Source organism: Coccinella septempunctata, chromosome 8 (assembly GCF_907165205.1).
Source record: "Coccinella septempunctata chromosome 8, icCocSept1.1, whole genome shotgun sequence".
Taxonomy (NCBI): Eukaryota; Metazoa; Arthropoda; class Insecta; order Coleoptera; family Coccinellidae; genus Coccinella; species Coccinella septempunctata.
In genome coordinates, this window is record NC_058196.1 from 15,282,070 (window position 1) to 15,299,695 (window position 17,626).

A 17,626-nucleotide genomic window follows, 5' to 3' on the forward strand; every position below is an offset into this window, starting at 1 on the left:
AAAACTGTTTGGAATTTAACCTGTGCGTTCTGGTGCGATTCGAATTTCGGGAAATTTTCCGGACTATACGAAACGACTTGCGAGTGTGTGCAGTATTTCGCGAATATTTTCGGACTTTAGTGGGACAGATTGAAATTTTTTTTCGAGTAACGTTGGACTTGTAAAATTTGTAGTGTGATACATCGGGACTTAGATTATTTTAGTGCGCCGGGACTTGAACTTAGATTTTTTTCTGATACACCGGGACTTAGACTTTATTTTTTTTGGGGTTACACCGATACCCACTTCGAACTTAAGTGAGTAGGTTGGCTAACGATTAACTCACCGGGTTGGACTTAGAACTTAAACAGATTGTGAAAGACATACCGAGTGTGAAAGATTGGTGCGTTCTGAATCGGACTTAGTTGAAAATAATATGTCGAACATGGATGTAAACCGGTTACTCAGTGATGAACTTACATACGAATTACAACTGAGAGGACAATCGATACCGGGTACTGTGATGACTAAACGGAGTCTACTACGACAAGTACTTCAGTCTAATGAACCTCTATTACCCCCAACATCATTGAACCCCGCCTCGGAGATTGAGATTTGCCAAAATAAACTCACCGATTTAGTGGAATCCCTTCAGAACTTCAATCATGAGAATGCGGCTAACGAATTTTCGCGAATTTACACCCGATTAATACACATACAAGGAAGGCTGGACTTTATTGTTACTGCAGACACAACACAGTTACAACTAGTTGGACAAATGAAGGCAACTACAGCTAAGGCGTTGGAAACACTAGAGGAGCTACGTCAGAAGAGTAATCGTGAACAGCCGCAGCCATCTAACCGACATCAGAGGTCTCTCTTAGATGTGGAGGTGCCCAGTTCACCTGGTGTGTCACCGATCCAACCGGAACGGATTTCAGGGCTCCGAGAGCCATCACTTATCGACTTGGGAGATGGTGTCGACCCTCCTGTAGCAGTGGAGGTCTCACGTACTGGTACACCTGTAAGGAATCCAACATTAGAACAGGTCATGAATGAGACAAGACAGACATGTACAGCGTTACTGCGACAGTTACCAGCGATACCTCTCACGCAGTCACAGGACTGTAGAACAACAACACCTGAGGGTCTGACACAGGGTAGATGGATTAATTCTACCCGAAGGGTGTCTTTTCCACACTTACCTGCACCGTGGATAAGTCCTGACCGACCAATTGTCACTACACCTGCCAGATCAGAACCGGAGTCCCGATCAACAATACCGACTGCCCCTGTACACAAGTGGAACATTTTCTTTGATGGCACTGGAAGTGTGACCGGATTCCTTGAAGAAGTGGAGAGGCTGGCTGAATCCCGTAAAGTGTCCCTGGAACAAGTTTTTGAATCAGTTTATGAATTACTACGAAAGGATGCGAGGGATTGGTTTATTCCCAGGAGAGGTACTTTCGAGGACTGGGAGGATTTCAGCAACCAACTGAAAGAAGCATTTCTGCCTGTCAACTATGAGGAGAATCTGTTAGAGGAAATAAAAAGACGAACACAAGGTCCTGAGGAAAAGTTGCTTCTGTATGTTACCCGGATGCAGAACTTATTCCAGAAGCTCACCTATACAAAACCATCCGAGGTGGAGCAGATCCGACTCATCCGACAAAGGTTGATTCCGCCCTTACAACAGGCCTTGGCCTTTCAGGAGACCAAGACGTATGATGAACTTCTCCGTAAGGGGAAAGTTTTTGAACTGGTCCAGTGGCAGATGAGCCAGTACACCCGGCCACCCTCAAAACCAGGTTTCGTGGAGGAACCTCACCTGACGTACACTCCCCGTCAACTGAACCGATATCAGGCAAGTTTTTCTGTGGATACCGTAGAACAGGTTCACCAAACAACCGGTCACAGAGAACCAGTCCCGCCGACACAAGCCAATCAGACACGACTTTCTCCGCCGAGGGAAAGCCGTCCAAGGCCACCCAGGTCCAGAGAGTCAACAGTCCGGCTACAGGAATCACACCGTCCGACTTCTGGAGACAGGTCCGAAGGTCGATCCGGAAATTCAACACCGCCACCCCGCCGTCGAGCCGAAAATAGCCACGCTGACCGGACCCAATCATCATCAGGGAGGAGAGTGTCCTTCCAGACACAGTGTTTCCGATGTGGTGGATATGGCCACATGCGTCGAGAATGTCGCAGGCCACCGAAAATTTTCTGTTCTCGATGTCAGAGGGAAAACATTCTCTCACGAGATTGTCCCTGCCGTCCGGAAAACTAGACGGAGGTATGGATAAGGAGTCGACCATATCTCCCAACACACTGACTCCCATGACATCGACCAACTGGAATGATAACCGACCGCTTGTCGAAGTTAAGATAGCCGGAGAACACTACAAAGCATTAATTGACACTGGAGCCACGAAGAGTTTCGTGAGTCGGAAAGTGGCAAGACAATGTGAAAGCAAGAGAATCACCGGACAACATGTTGAGAATGGTTTCGTGGTGGTTGCAAATGGTCAACCCACGACAACACCCAAACTCTACACTACTGCCGTTCACCTGGCTGATTATTCCTTGACCGACGTAAAATTTTTGTTGGTGCCTGATTTACCAGTTGACCTCATTCTAAGAATGGACGTATTAGGAAGGTTCAATTTTTCCATTAACCTCAGTACCGCGGACTGTTACCTGGAAGGTCGACTGATTGCCAAACCAACACCGAAAATTCAAGAAACTGTTGAGGTGCAGGGCCGGAGAAAATCCCTGAATACACCTGCAGACAAGCCATCACCTAAACCGTTACCGTCCGTAGATTCCGTATACCTGGCCGAAATAGAAGCAACCCAGTGCAAATGGTACAACAAAAAGTTACAGGAGGTTGGAAAAGACCCAGCAAATTTTCCTGACTACGCCGTTAAAAATGGAAAACTGTTGCGACATTTCTGGGACTCATCCGACTTCACAGAAGATGGAACCGGCCAACCCTGGAAACTCTGTGTACCGACCGAACAGCGAACCGAAGTATTGAAGGAAAACCACGACTCAGAACTAGCAGGTCACATGGGGATTGCTAAGACGATTGCACGGATAGCCAGAAATTATTACTGGCCAGGGATGTTTAGAGACATTGCGGAATACGTGAGGAACTGCACATCGTGCCAAAAGTACAAAGTTTCGCAACAGAAAACCCCTGGTAAGATGCAACCACACCGAATGGCGGATGCGCCGTTCAAAGAAGTATCCACGGACATAGTTGGACCATTGCCACGGTCAAAAAAGGGAAACTCCTACATCGTGGTAATGCAAGACCGGTTCACAAAGTGGGTAGAGTGTCGTCCGTTGCGGAAAGCCACCGCCAAAACTGTTTATTCGGCCCTCTACGAACAAGTCATCCTGAAATATGGTTGCCCAAAACTAGTAATATCCGACAACGGAGTACAATTTGACAGCAGACTATTCAAGAACAGTCTCCGAGAGCTGAACATCGCTCACCGTTTCACACCACCGTATACCCCTCAGTGCGGCCCTGTAGAAAGAGCTAACCGTACCCTAAAGACCATGATAGCACAGTTTTGTGAAGCCGATCAACGCACCTGGGATGAAAAGATAGGAGAGTTAACGTTTGCCATCAATACCGCTAAACAGGAGTCTACTGGATTTACACCGGCATTTTTAAATTATGGAAGGGAACTAGAAGTCCCGAGGGCGATTTATTCGACAAACCCCCACAATAACGAAATGAACGGAGAATCCAACCGTACAAGAGAAGAAAATAGAGACATGGCTTACCGTACTCAACAGATCAAACATCTCCAGGAGGCTTATGAGTTCGTCCGTACTAAACTGTACCGTGCCTTCCAGCAACAGGCTCACCACTACAATCTTCGACGAAGAGAATTCCGATACCATGTGGGAGATAAAGTTCTACGCCGGGACCGTCCTTTATCCTCGGCCGTTGACAGTTTCGCCGACAAGCTGGCTCCGAAGTTTTCCAGACCGTTTACCGTCGTTAAAGTTGTTTCACCTGTCGTCTATGACCTGAAAGATACAGAGGGTAGAAAAATCACTAACATACACATTAAAGATTTAAAACCATTTCATGCATAGTATATATTATTGTCATGATCCGTTAACCGTTCTTTAGAAATAACCTCTGAAAGGAGGGAACCCGTTATAGTTTTTTTTGTTACCGAATATATATTATTTTTCCGTTACCGAATATACATATGTATATAATTTTTCCGTTACCGATTATATCATTATTTTCCGTTTACCTGTTTATCTGAATAACTGTAGTTGCTCAACCAACCAGAACCAGTGTTCCGTAAGACAAAAGGTGTCTAGTTAACATGTTTCAGATGGAACATTTACACCTGGGGGAGATCTTGGGAGAAGGCAGCTTTGGGCGTGTCTATAGAGGCCAACGACACGGCCAAGCAGTGGCGGTGAAAAGGACTATGTTGACTCACCACGCCATCCAGGAAGTCGACATACTCAGGTCCCTAGAACATACAAATATAATACCCCTGCAAGAGGCCATCATAGAGGGAGACTACCTTTTTATGGTAATGCCTCTGTGCGACGAGGACCTAAATGCCTTCCTGCGTCGAGAAGGGCCGAGGAACCAGCCGTCTCGGTTCTTCCGCGTGATGCGGCAGTTAGCAGCAGCCGTGACGGAGTGTCATCGTCGGCAAATAGTACACCGAGACATCAAGCCAGCCAATATCCTACGCCGCCGGTGCCGATTCCTGCTGGCAGATTTTGGGTTGGCCGAAACACTTACCACCACCCGACCCCTGCTCACCGTGCCAGCAGGAACCATGGTGTACTGGGCACCGGAACAGCGCAGGCTAGAGCCGTATGACACGTCCGTCGACCTGTGGGCGTTGGGGTTAGTGGCCGTAGAGGTGGCGACCGGCCTACCGTGCCGTCAGGGTGAGGAGGAACAGCATTGGGCCTCATCCCTGGACGACAAATACCGTGCGGAGATGGAGCGGTTGAGATTCCCCGTCCGATGGTATATCGAAGGTTTGCTCCAGGATAACCCGTCCCACCGGAGACCTGCTGCACAGTGGGAGTGGCCTGGAACCGATACCGTCCTGTTAGTTGAAACCGTAGCTCAGCCACCCCCACTGATACCGGTGTCCACACTGAGACCAGCACCGCTTCCACCAATTGCTCCGTTAACGCCACCACCCCAACTGTCTCCCGTCCCACAGGAACCGCCAGCACCAGGTAAGACACTGATTTTGCCGTCAAGACTAGCATCCAAAATCCAGGCTCAACCGAACCCCCGTCTGTGGTCACCCAGTCTTCGGACTGAGGTCATCGCCCTGATACCAACCACCGTCAAGGGCAGACGCCGGCTCCAGCTGAAGCTCAGGTTTCCCTCCGGCACTGCCCACCGTCTCTGGGTGCCAGTGGATTGAAACCGTAAGAATTATCTTCCTGAAAAAAAAAAAAAGAGAAATTTGCGCCAGTCAAACCGTGTGTTCACCGTATAGAAATGAAAATACCAGGTAATAATGATCTTACCTCTTTTCAGAATACCGTCTGACGGCTGCAACATGAGCGACTCAGACTTTCTGGAACAACTGGACGAGGAGCTGGGTCTTGTCGAGCCATTAAAAGACCAGGAACCGGAATCTCCTCCCCGTCCTGTGCCGTTGCCGTTGGGGGCACTCAAAGCATTTGGTCGCCCCAAACCAAACACCTCTTCCGCGGTCACTGACCGTTCCACATCATCACCCAGGAAGCAGGAACTACAACAGGCGGCTGTTCCGACTCAGAGGCAGAATGCAATGGAAATAGACATTCCAGCTGAAAAGAGAAATAAGCAAGATAAACGTTATTTCATAAACAAGGGGAAGATTTCCAAACAACCGGATAATCGTCAACATGACGTCCATCGACACAACAACCGTCCAGCTCAAATAACAACCAAGATTCCAGCCAGAGTACGTACAGTTGGCACAATGGGGCCCAATGTCTACTTAGAGCTTCGCCCTAATATGTGTTGGAGATGTGGCCAAGGGGAGCACAGTCGAGCACACTGCACCGGTACCCCGATTCTCTTCTGCAGCAGTTGCGGCCTGCTAGGTACATTAACCAGAAATTGTACTTGTCAGTCTCATCACCGTCAACGCGAGGCTGCCGTCCAATGTGATATCCCCAGCGCATCCACCCAATCCGAACCGCCCCGGAAGAAATCGAACAAGTTCCAGACGACACTAAAATCCGGGAATACCTCGGAATCGTTCGGTAAGTTCCGTTGACAATCGGTATTATTGACAGAGAGATCGTTTGGCGCCAAATTTCAATTTCGCGGCAAAGTGTCTGTGAAAGTGGAGCAGGGGAAGTTTTAGCAGAGCTTTGGTTTTAGTACCTATTGAATCTGCAACTGAGAAAGTTGTTGCAAATCAAGGGTGTTTTCTGTGAGTTGTTGGTTTGAGAATTCCAGGTAATATGGAAGATTTGGGAAACCAGGAGAGAGTTTGCTCACTTTGTGGTGCAGAGTTTTCTACCATTTCATCGAGGAATAGGCATTTGCGAAATATTCACGAAGTGAACTCCACTACGACTTCGAAGTCTCATATTGTTTGCCCACTCTGTAAAACAAATGAGATGAACTGTGGGACATATAAAAAATTAGAAAATCATTTAGCATTGGAGCATGATGTTAAAGTGGAGTTTGAGACACATCACTTCCCTAGTTCAGAAAATTATGAACATTGGTTTGAGACAGAGAAACTAGAAAGAATATATGCCAGTGGCGGCTGGTCTGTGAGGGCTATAGGGCTACAGCCCCCCATACAAGAAGTCACAAGAAATCAATCCTTCTATGCTATTTACCTTCCCATACGATTTTCAATGAAAATATTACTTTCCACGGTTATTTATATAATTTATTAATGTAAAACTTTCATGCGACTCCTGCAGTTTTGTTTATTTCAATCATAATCTAGCAGTTCGTCCCTGCATGGGCGATGAATCGTATAGCCCCGAATTCTTGCATTCGGACAGTCATTCGGCTCCAGCCGCAACTCTTCGTGTCGGTCGTTTCAAGGAGTAAAAGGGCTACGATAAAAGTCGCCCCTACAGGTTCATTCTAGCCGCTGCCGGCTAGCGTATAGACCAGGGGGGTGAAACTTCGTATTCTGTGATCAATGCTGTCAATGCAAAAACATGGCTACCTTAAAAAACGATATCAACCGAAGATTGCCGATTGAATCCGAATCAACTGCTATGAAGTTGACAATTGACATTTAAGTTCATTCAGGTAAGTTTTGCAGGTTACACTGGATACAGTGAAATAATTTATTTTTATTTATATATGTGATAGGGTGAGTACAACCTTTTTTGTTTATTGTTTTTTCATCATATTCATTCTATTCTACATTTAAAATGTCAGGAACATCAGCAGTATCTGGATTCAAAAGCTATTCTTGCAAATTTCCCTCATGTGTAAATTCTTTTTATTCCCATGTTCCTGTAGGTTTTAAGCAGAAGAAATTTTTCAGATTTCCAAGGGATACTTCTCGAGCAGCTGCTTGGAAGCAAGTTTGCTGTATAGATTCAACAAAAAGTGTGTCTAATTATTATGTATGCAGTGATCATTTTTCACCATCAGACTTCTGCAACCCTAATGAACCTTCTCGTCTGAATCATCAAGCTGTCCCTAAATTTTTTTCCCGAAAGACTCTTCTTGACGATCACTGCTATGCTAGTTCTCTGTGTGATTCGAACATCCAAATTCCACTACTTCATGAGGAAACAAACCCAAATGCCACCTTCAATATTAATAATCATGACAGTTTAAAATCCAAGACTTCTAATACCTTCTCAGAAACTTCTCCCTCAAATTTAGAATCTCATATTTCACCCGAAAATGTATCATCTGATATTTGCATAGAATTGATGAATCAAGATACTGCTGAACCTCAATCTCGCTCAGAAAAAATTGATTTTGACCACCCTGGATCTTCTTCAAGCTGTAGTGCAAATTCTGACAAGCAAGATAAATATGCTTTCTTGAATGATAACTCAGAAGGGTCCTTACTAACTAATGACAAATTTCATCAAAAAGAAGCCACAATGCATCAAGTGAATAGAAATCTTCGTTCCAGATTGTCCAAATTGAAAAATTTATTAGAAAATCAGAAGAGTCAGTTAAATTCTTTGAAACGATTATATTCAGAGGGCAGGTTTGAGTTCATTGAAAATAATTTGAATGAATTCACACAAGATTTTTTCAACTCCCAACTGAGAAATGTCAACAAACCGCCCTCAGGTCGAAGATGGTCATTTAAAGATAAAGCCTTTGCACTTTCACTTTATAAAAAGAGTCCTAGGTTATATAGATATATGTCTTCATTTTTTCAGTTGCCTTCTCCTAGGACACTTAAATCACTTTTATCAAAAATTCCTTTTGAATGTGGCATCATACAGCCTGTTTTTGAATATTTGAAATTACAGACAGAGGAGATGGATGAGCTTGATTGCTATTGTGCTCTTATTTTTGATGAAGTATCTCTTAGTAGTGGATTATCTTATGAGAGTTATAAGCAGAGAATTTCGGGTGTTGTAGATCTGGGCCCGCTAGGCAGAACATCAGAACTAGCCAATCATGCTCTGGTATTCATGATCCGGGGTATCAAAAGCAATTTCAAATTTCCAGTTGCTTATTTTTTCACGAAAGATACCATAAAGTCATCTGATCTGAAATATTTAATTATTTATGTCATAAAAGAACTTAGCAAGGTGGGAATCAAAATTTGTGCCACTGTTTGCGACCAGGGCACCACTAACAGAACTGCCATCAGTTCTTTGGTCAAGGAGAACACAGATGATAGGCCTTCTCCCTATCATTTTGTGGTTGATGGAAGACCTATTTTTACCATCTTTGATGTTCCCCACTTGCTAAAAAATACAAGAAACGCGTTGATTAAATGTAGGATAGAATTTGCAAATGGAAAGTTTGCAAGTATGGATGACATCAAGCAAGCTTTCCATCTTGATAAAGTTAAACGGACATATAAAGTATTTTGTAAATTAAATGAGAATCATTTCAATTTCAATGACACTTACATGAAAATGAAAGTGAGTGTAGCTGCACGACAACTTAGCCACACAATGGCAGCAGCCATTGAAACTTTTCATGCAAGTGGTGAGATGGATTCTTCTACGTTAGGAACAGCAGAATTTTGTCATATTATTGATAATTTATTTGATTCACTAAACAGTTCTCAATTCCATAATTTCGAAGGAAAAAAATATCGGTCTGCATTATCTGAAAAATCACCTCATTTAGAATTTTGGTCTGATATGTTGCCTCACATTAAAAATTGGAAACTTTTAGAAAATGGGAATATTAGAAATAATTTTAAATTTGTTGAGGGATGGCAAACTACCATAAAGTCAGTTATGGCTCTGTGGAAGTATTTGCATGCAGAAGGGCTGCAATTTTTAAATTTAAGAAATCTTAATCAAGACCCTTTGGAAAATTTTTTTGGACAAATAAGGCAGCACGGTTTTTTTAACACCAACCCTACTTCAGTACAGTTTGTTGCAGCCCTTAAAACTATCGTTGTTAATAATTTCAGTTCACCTTTTTCAAAATCTTATAATTGTGAAAACGATTTTTGTCAAGCTTTAGGTAATTTTGGGGATTTTATTCAAAAGTTTGCTATTGACAATTATGAAATTGAAGGTGATGATATCACTTGGTTTCCTGATATCACTGATGATGCAGATGATATCACCGAGGTGAATTATGCCACTCCTCACGTAGCTGGATACATTTTGAAGAAATTGGATATTGAAAATTGTGATAATTGTAAAACAAATTTAGTTTCAAAAGAATTGTCTAATGAACATTTATATGTGTCGTTTAAAGAATATGATGAAAAAACTAGATTAAACTATGCACATGAAAAGTTGATCAAATTAGTTGATATTTTACATAACAAATTATATTCATTTTTGGATCATTATCGTCATATAAGTCGACTAGAAGATAAATTCACCGAATCATTCACTAGCGAAAGTGAAGAATTCAAATTTTGTAGTACGCATGATGTCACTAAAGAAATAGTAAAAACTTGCTTTAAATTAACCATTTTCAAATACATCCGAGAAAAAAATCATCATAATAAATTCATTAGTACTGGCCATTATAAAAAACAAAAAATTTTTTCAGGTAGTCACATTCCTTCAAAAAAAGTTTGTTTATCCTGATGTTCGAAATTTAAAGTATTAATAATTTGATCAACTTTTTTTGTGTATAGTCCAATAGTGTTTTTTTTTCCATAAGAATTCTGATACTGCTTTTTTTTTTCAAGAACTCTTGATGACTGACTGGACAATGCCCGATTGGAGATTGCTGTGATACAGACGTGATAATTTATGTATTTATTATTTATAAGAATATATTTTTTATTTATTGTTTATTAATAACTATTTTTAGAATGTTTTTTTTTTATCAGAATGGTATTTTATTCCTTGTTATCATTTATTAATCTACATTAGGATTAAGAAGAAAACCTGTACCTGATTTTTATTTTGTTAAATTTTAATTTCTTTACTGTAGATTTTCAGTTTTTTTGAAGTAAATATTTTTGTTTCCATTTATATTAAATTTTTTTTCTACAAACTAATATAGTTCTATTGAGCACACATTTTCTTTTATTCATTCCATATGAGAATGGCAATAAACTGCGAAAAGCAAATTTTCATAGTTGTCAATAAATTTTTAAAAGCAATTTTGTATTTTTTTCCAACCCCTAATTCCAGTATTGAGGTTTGTTCATCATCAATGTTGATTACTTGCAATAATTCAAAAATTCGTAAATTATGCATAAATTAACATTGAAGATGAATAAATATGGTTAGCCAGAAATTGTAATATGAAATGGCAGGCAGCTACATACATTCAAATTTCCCGCTCTAAAATTATTTAAGATTCCCGCCTTTCTGGTAAACTGTCAATGCAAAAAGATGGCGGCTTTGAGGAGTTGTGTGTTGCCTAGGATTAGCGCCTAGGTTTCACTTCTCTTATATTTGTGTTCTGTGGTATAGACAACCTAGTTTGCGTTCGTATTTGTTTACGTTTTGAAATAACGGCGGACAATAGTGTTCAAAATATTTTAAAAACTGATTTCGCGAGGCTTTCGCTGGCGGAAAAAAGCCGTATTCAACTGCTGGGTAGACCGACTCCCGATTTAAATTCAACCCAGGCAGATAAAACTTCTTAAGCAAGACGATTCTCAAGACAAGTGTATAACAATTTATTGATAACGTATGGGCAAGGGCAGGATTTAGAGATTTGAAGCACCTTAATGAAAAAATTAAGAAGCATGAGCTATTTGCCAAGCATGTAAATTGTTCGATAGAATTAGCTTTTCTGGTTACGACTAATATCGCTGCTCAATTAGAATACCGGAATAATATTATTAAGCACAACGAGCAAGCAGATAAGAACAGGTATGTTTCAAAAAGAATTATAAATTGCATACAATTTTGCGGAAAACTGGTTTCAAAATTTCATATTTTTATTATTATTCTAAAAGTAGCCCCCTAGTGAACTAGATCACGAGCCGCCACTGATATATGCAGTCCACGGAGTAAAAAAATATAAGGATTATATTCTAAAGTCTTATGTTTGTAACAGGAGTAATTCAAAAGGTAAATATAAATAGTTTCACATTTCTGTTAGTAAGTGTAAATATTGCCGCAGGGTTTGAAAGCAAAAGTTGTAAGCGAATGGAAAAGGCAGGTGGTTCCATCAAGATCTATGGAGTATGTCCATCTCGAATCGAGACTAAGATTCTTCTTACAGGTAATTTTAAAAATACATTCTTTTGAATCATTGATATGAATATATCTTATCTGTACACTCCCACTGATATGCCTAAGATGTCTAGTAGTTTTAGACATCTTATAGATATGCCCTATGAAATGACAAGTGATTTTCCGATAATTGAATCTTTCATATTGTAGGAGAGACTTTTTCAAGATATTGGAAAAAACACGTAGGTCATGAAGAGGAGATAAGAAACCAACATTTATCGAAACATGAGAAAAAAGAAATTGTAAAAAAATTATGTGATGGTGTTACAGTGGAAAGAATTATTTCTGATGCTAGGAATATAAAATCTGACAAATTACAAAGGCTGAATTTGTTGAACAGAAAAGATATATCCTATTTGTCAAAGAAGCATAATGTATTGCAAAAGAAACATGAGAATACAATGATAGCTGTAAATCTTAAAGTGAAGGAATGGAATGACAATGGAAGAAACTACTGCTTCTTTTTTAAACAGCAAGGTGTGCCCTATACCTGAAAGAAATGTTTCCTTCTATTATTAAAAATTCTAACTAAAAGAAATTGTAATTACGAGTTTGAAATGATAATCAACTGTATTTCTCTTTGTTACAGGTGAACATCATCCAATATTGAATTCTAGTGACTTTTGTTTAGGGTTTATGAATAGTGTGATGGAAACAAAATTGAAAAATTTTTCAAGAATTATCTGCATGGATGGAACACACTGTACCAATCAGAAGGGAATGGATCTGACTATAATGCTGGTGAAAGATGACAGGAATATGGGTTTTCCAGTGGCCTTTTTTCTCAGCAATAGATTGGATCAGATCACTCAAGAAGTTTTCATGCAAGCGTTGCGTGAGAAAGTTGTGGATGTAATACATCCAGAATATTTCATGAGTGATGATGACCCAAAATACTATAACGCTTGGGTAAAAGTCATGGGAAATAGACCAAGAAGGCTCTTGTGCACCTGGCATGTCATTAAGAACTGGGTGATCCAAGGCAGATCGAAAGTACTTATTTATTGCTATATAAAATGAAATTATAATTTTCCATGGGAAAAGACTGTTTTTTTTTTCAGATACGGAATCAAGAAATAAGAAAAAGTATGAAGTTTGAGATGAAAAAAATACTGAATGAAATGGACGTTCAGAAATTCAAAGAAAAGAGCCAGAGATACTTCGAAAAACTGGAAAATGCTGAAGAATTAGTTTTCCTCAATTATCTCAAGAAGTATGTATTTTAATTTAGCAATGTTTCTGAAATAGTTCAAAATAAAAATTTCCCTGCTACCTATCTACAGCTTTTGATAAGAATTTAATATTTATTTTTTTAGATATTATTACCAAAGTGAAGAAAGGATAGCTATGTGGGCTCATTCCTATAGACTTTATGCAGGCATTAACACCAATATGGCCTTGGAAAGTCTGAACAATATCCTGAAAACCAACCAGTTGAAGAGAAAAGCAAATGTAACAATTGATCTCCTACTGAACGAAATTGAAAATTTAGTTGATGGCAAAATGTGGCAAAGGATATTAAAGGTTCACTTCTTCCAAAAATAATACGATATTTTTTCTGTTTCTGTTTTCAAGACATTAAATTCTTTATAGATGGAAAGACCGCATTCCAATAACTATCAAGACAGGCTTGTTGTTAGGGCTCATAAAGCTGCGGAAATATTACATTCAGAGAAAAAAACAGAAGTTTTGGATGTGGGATTTGGAGAGTTTCTGGTAAAATCTTCAACAGGTGATAAGTTTTACAAGGTAGTATATCATGAATTGTGTGAGATAGAATGCCGAACATTATTCTGTAAAATTTGTAAAGTTTGCATTCATCGATATAGATGTGAATGTCCTGAGTTTGCCATAAAAACTAACATGTGTAAACACATACATCTAGTGTGTTTGCATGAGCAAAGGTCGGGAAGTGATTCTGTTTTAGGTGATGTTGCCATACAGCTGTCTTTGGAAAAACCTTCAGTGATCAAAGAAGCTAATAGTGAAGAAATTCAGGACTTTATAAAGGAAAAGAAATGGACAATGGAAATATGTTGGATAAAAAAGCAATAAGAGAGGCGAAACTTGAAACTGTGAACAACTATTTGAGATCTCTGGATGATGACGAATTTGATAGGTAAATTTACTTTTACAATATGTACATATAGATTAAAAAAGTGTTTTCAATACTATGAAGGTGTGTGGCTAAAATTATGGTGATGGCAAAAGGGGATAAAGTATGTCCTAAAAGGAAACTAGAGAAACAAGAATTCTTTTCATCAAAGAAAAGAAAGTAAACGGGTTGACTGGTTTTTTATTCTTTTGTATATATTTAGATGCATGCATATTTATTTTAAGTTCAAGTGGTGGATGTTTTATAAGGTGATGGTATAATATTCTTGTTTTTGCTGATATTACTCACTTGTAAATATAGATACATGTATTTTAATTAGCTTATATAACATAGAATTAGATTATAACATAAGCATGTGAACTCATTTGTTAGATTTTGTGTTGGTTCAAAAATCACTCATAAGTTTCTTTGAAGTTTCTTCTTATGAGTTGTAATCGAAACTTCGGATTTAAAATGTTTCAATAAAATTCTCTAGTGATATTCGTTTTTATTTATTGAATTCTTGTACGGAATTTCGCTAAAAGATGTATTTTTCATACAATAAGTACTTTCTATCAGGAAATAACAAATTATATACCTTTGTCCCGCAATATTATCAAAATCCTGTCCCTGTCCCATAACATTGTGTAAAGATCATGTCTTCATACAATGCCCATAACAACCTGAAAAGAACTTTTTTTCACTATTATTCAAAAACCATCAATCATGTGGTGGTTCAGCATAAAATGTCTTGAATTATATTCAGACATTAATAATTCCAGGACATTATAAGGACATTACCAAAAAAGATGAGAAATTTTAGGTATTTTTTTCAAACAAAATGAACTTAAAATAAATTATTATATTGATTAAATGAATGAAGTATACTTTTCATTCCATATCGCTGATTTGCTTCACCAACGACTTAAATTAAAATTTAAAAGTTTTGACTTATGACAAAATATTTTTAAGGAATATATGATTTGATAATGCTCCTATATATAACTCTTCCTAATATTATTTTGATATACTTTTATTCAAAATAAGGAAAAGCATTCGTGCCTAATTAGTCGTATTCACAAAGAGTCTGAACAGTCAGACTATGATCCAAAATCTGCTCTCTATCATTGAGCATTAACAATCAACACTCGATTTATATCCAGATAAAAATTCAAACTTCGCGCCTGTCTGAAAGTACCGATTGTCAACGGAACTTACCGAACGATTCCGAGGTATTCCCGGATTTTAGTGTCGTCAACAAGTTCCGCATGCCAACCAGTAGGGAGTTAGCCCTCCGTGCCTGTTCCAGATGTCGAGAACTCCGTGAGGCCAAGGACAATAGCAAGGAGAAATCACGTACAACTGAAGCCCGTCACTAACTTAGCTATAACCGATTACACCGTAACAATTCCGTTCAAATTCCGTACAGGCACCACCGTTGACCGAAATACCGTATCTACAGATTTTCATCCGTTCAACATGCAATTATAAATCAAACCTGTTAAAACTGTCCGAAAAATCTGTTATTTATGTAAGGAATACTAATAAAGGATACTGTTTCACATTACAACTGAGTATATCCGTCTATTAATCCAATAGATCTAACCAATTTCTGTCCTGAACCGAATCGAAATTATTGTACCGTCAATTTAACACTGTTTACCTGAAGAAAACACCGTCTACCTGAAAACAGAATACAGAGAAAAACCGTTCCAAGAAGAAAAGTTGACCACGAGGAACGATGAAGATTGGAGAGTTTATTGTTAGAAATTACCCACCTGCAAGTCTCATGCCGGCTCCGAGAGTCCCAACGTCCGTATAGCCAGGTCGGAAGGGGTGAACCGGTCCATTGCGCCCCACGTACCGGAGGTTTTCCACCTGTTGCAGCTTCCACGAATCCTGGGTAACCTACAAAACCACGATGGAATTCAAACACCCGCCAAACACAGTTAAATTAGGTACTCACCGGAGGGATGAAGCATGGCACGCTTCCGACCAGCGATGAAGATGAATTTCCACATAGAGAGGGAGGATTTTCCACTGTTATACACCATTTATCCACGGAACGCTGAACAAAGTTCTTTGACAAGATGGCGGAGACCTGCGCCGAAATGACTGACGCTGACGTTTCTGCGTGCGCATTGGAACTACCATTCCAACCATAGAGAAGATAAGTACTATCGAATACAGCTGTAGGAAATGTGACAATTTCCTCGAAAATAAATTCACATGCCGAATTCCTACAACAAATTCGTCGAGAAAATCAAAACGGAGAAACATAGGAAACCACTCCTCCTTCGTCGTACAATTTCATTGGTGCAGAGAAAATGTGCCGAAAATGGTATAAAAAGAACCCATATGGAAAGCAAAATTCATTCACATTCACATTCAGCGATCGAGACAGACGAACACCAGCTCTGAAAATTACGCATATCGCTTCCGCATTCCAAGCCTGCACACAAAAAGGTTTTTCTTAAAACCACTCCAGCTACTCGAAGACGTGCGGTCCCAACACATCTGTTAACAATTATCAGGGCGACACTTGACTTGCATCCCGAGCCTGCATTCCGGACGTCAACAGTGACCGCACATTAGGGCGAAACAAATTCGTTTTTGTTAAAACGACATTGCACACATTTTACTCTTCAGGGCAACCCTCATAAAAGTTGGGTTGAATAAAAACTGTGATATTCTGTGGGAATATTTTATTTCACTTCCCTTTTCCCTGAAAATACTAACGATAGTTCCAGCTCAACAGACTATTCAACCCACAAATTGGTGACCCCGACGTGATCGAAAAGAAGCCCCGAAGAAAAATGGAACAACAAGCAGCCCAGGTCTCAAGAGTCGCCGTTCGGATGCCAGAGTTTGTAGCCGCCGATCCCGAATTATGGTTTGCCATGGCTGAAGGAAGTTTTCTTTGCTCCGGAGTGACACAAGACCGGACTAAGTTTGGCTACATCGTAGGAGCCCTGCCAGCAAAATTTGCCGCCGAGGTGAAGGACATCATAATGAACCCACCTACCGACGGGGCCTACGAGAAATTGAAGATGGAGCTGGTGCGACGTCTGAGTGCCTCCCAAGAAGAGAAGACCCGCCGCCTACTGGAACGAGAGGAATTGGGAGATCGTAAGCCATCACAATTCCTTCGACATTTACAGGGACTCGCAGATCGAACCGTCCCAGATGCCCTGATGAAATCCTTGTGGATGAGCCGGCTACCCAAATGTGTCCAGGTGTCATTGGCCATCATCAAGGACACAAATCTCGAAGACTTGGCAACCCATGCAGACCATATAATGGAAGCCTCCCGACCTATCGTCCACCAGATAGCAGAGACAACCAACATAGAGGCCATCATCGATAGGAAGCTGGAGCAGATGTTCTTGGGACTGAACCTGGAGATAGCAACCCTGCGAGCAGAGCTAGCAGCACACCACCGACCCAGGAGAGATGGTAGCCGAAGCCGTTCCCACGACCGTCGAAGAAGCCAGAGTCGCAGACGATCGTCAACTGATGGAAAGTGCTGGTACCATACGAGATTCGGAGCCAGGTCCACGAAGTGCGTGCAGCCCTGCAACTACACCTCGGGAAACGACGGGGGCCTTCACTAGAAGCGGCCAGTGATCCCAGCCCAACGACGCGCCGCTTGTTCATCACGGATCAGGACTCCAAGTTGCAGTTCCTGGTTGACAC

At 40.4% G+C, this 17,626-nt stretch overlaps 2 protein-coding genes across 2 annotated transcripts; both read left to right on the forward strand.

Annotated features, from left to right (window-relative positions):
• Positions 1–4,550: 4,550 nt before the first annotated feature.
• On the forward strand, positions 4,551–5,349 carry LOC123318881 (cyclin-dependent kinase 4 homolog). Its single transcript, XM_044905652.1, has 2 exons — positions 4,551–5,201; positions 5,246–5,349. Exons 1-2 carry the CDS (start codon positions 4,551–4,553, stop codon positions 5,309–5,311), a joined length of 717 nt encoding a protein of 238 aa, XP_044761587.1. The 3' UTR covers positions 5,312–5,349.
• An 860-nt stretch (positions 5,350–6,209) lies between these two features.
• LOC123318880 lies at positions 6,210–14,431 on the forward strand. The gene is made up of 9 exons (XM_044905651.1): positions 6,210–6,749; positions 11,594–11,670; positions 11,723–11,824; positions 11,986–12,312; positions 12,425–12,828; positions 12,897–13,048; positions 13,152–13,359; positions 13,429–13,954; positions 14,015–14,431. The coding sequence occupies exons 1-8, from the start codon at positions 6,454–6,456 to the stop codon at positions 13,888–13,890; spliced, it is 2,028 nt and encodes a 675-aa protein (XP_044761586.1). The 5' UTR covers positions 6,210–6,453; the 3' UTR covers positions 13,891–13,954; positions 14,015–14,431.
• Positions 14,432–17,626: the final 3,195 nt, after the last annotated feature.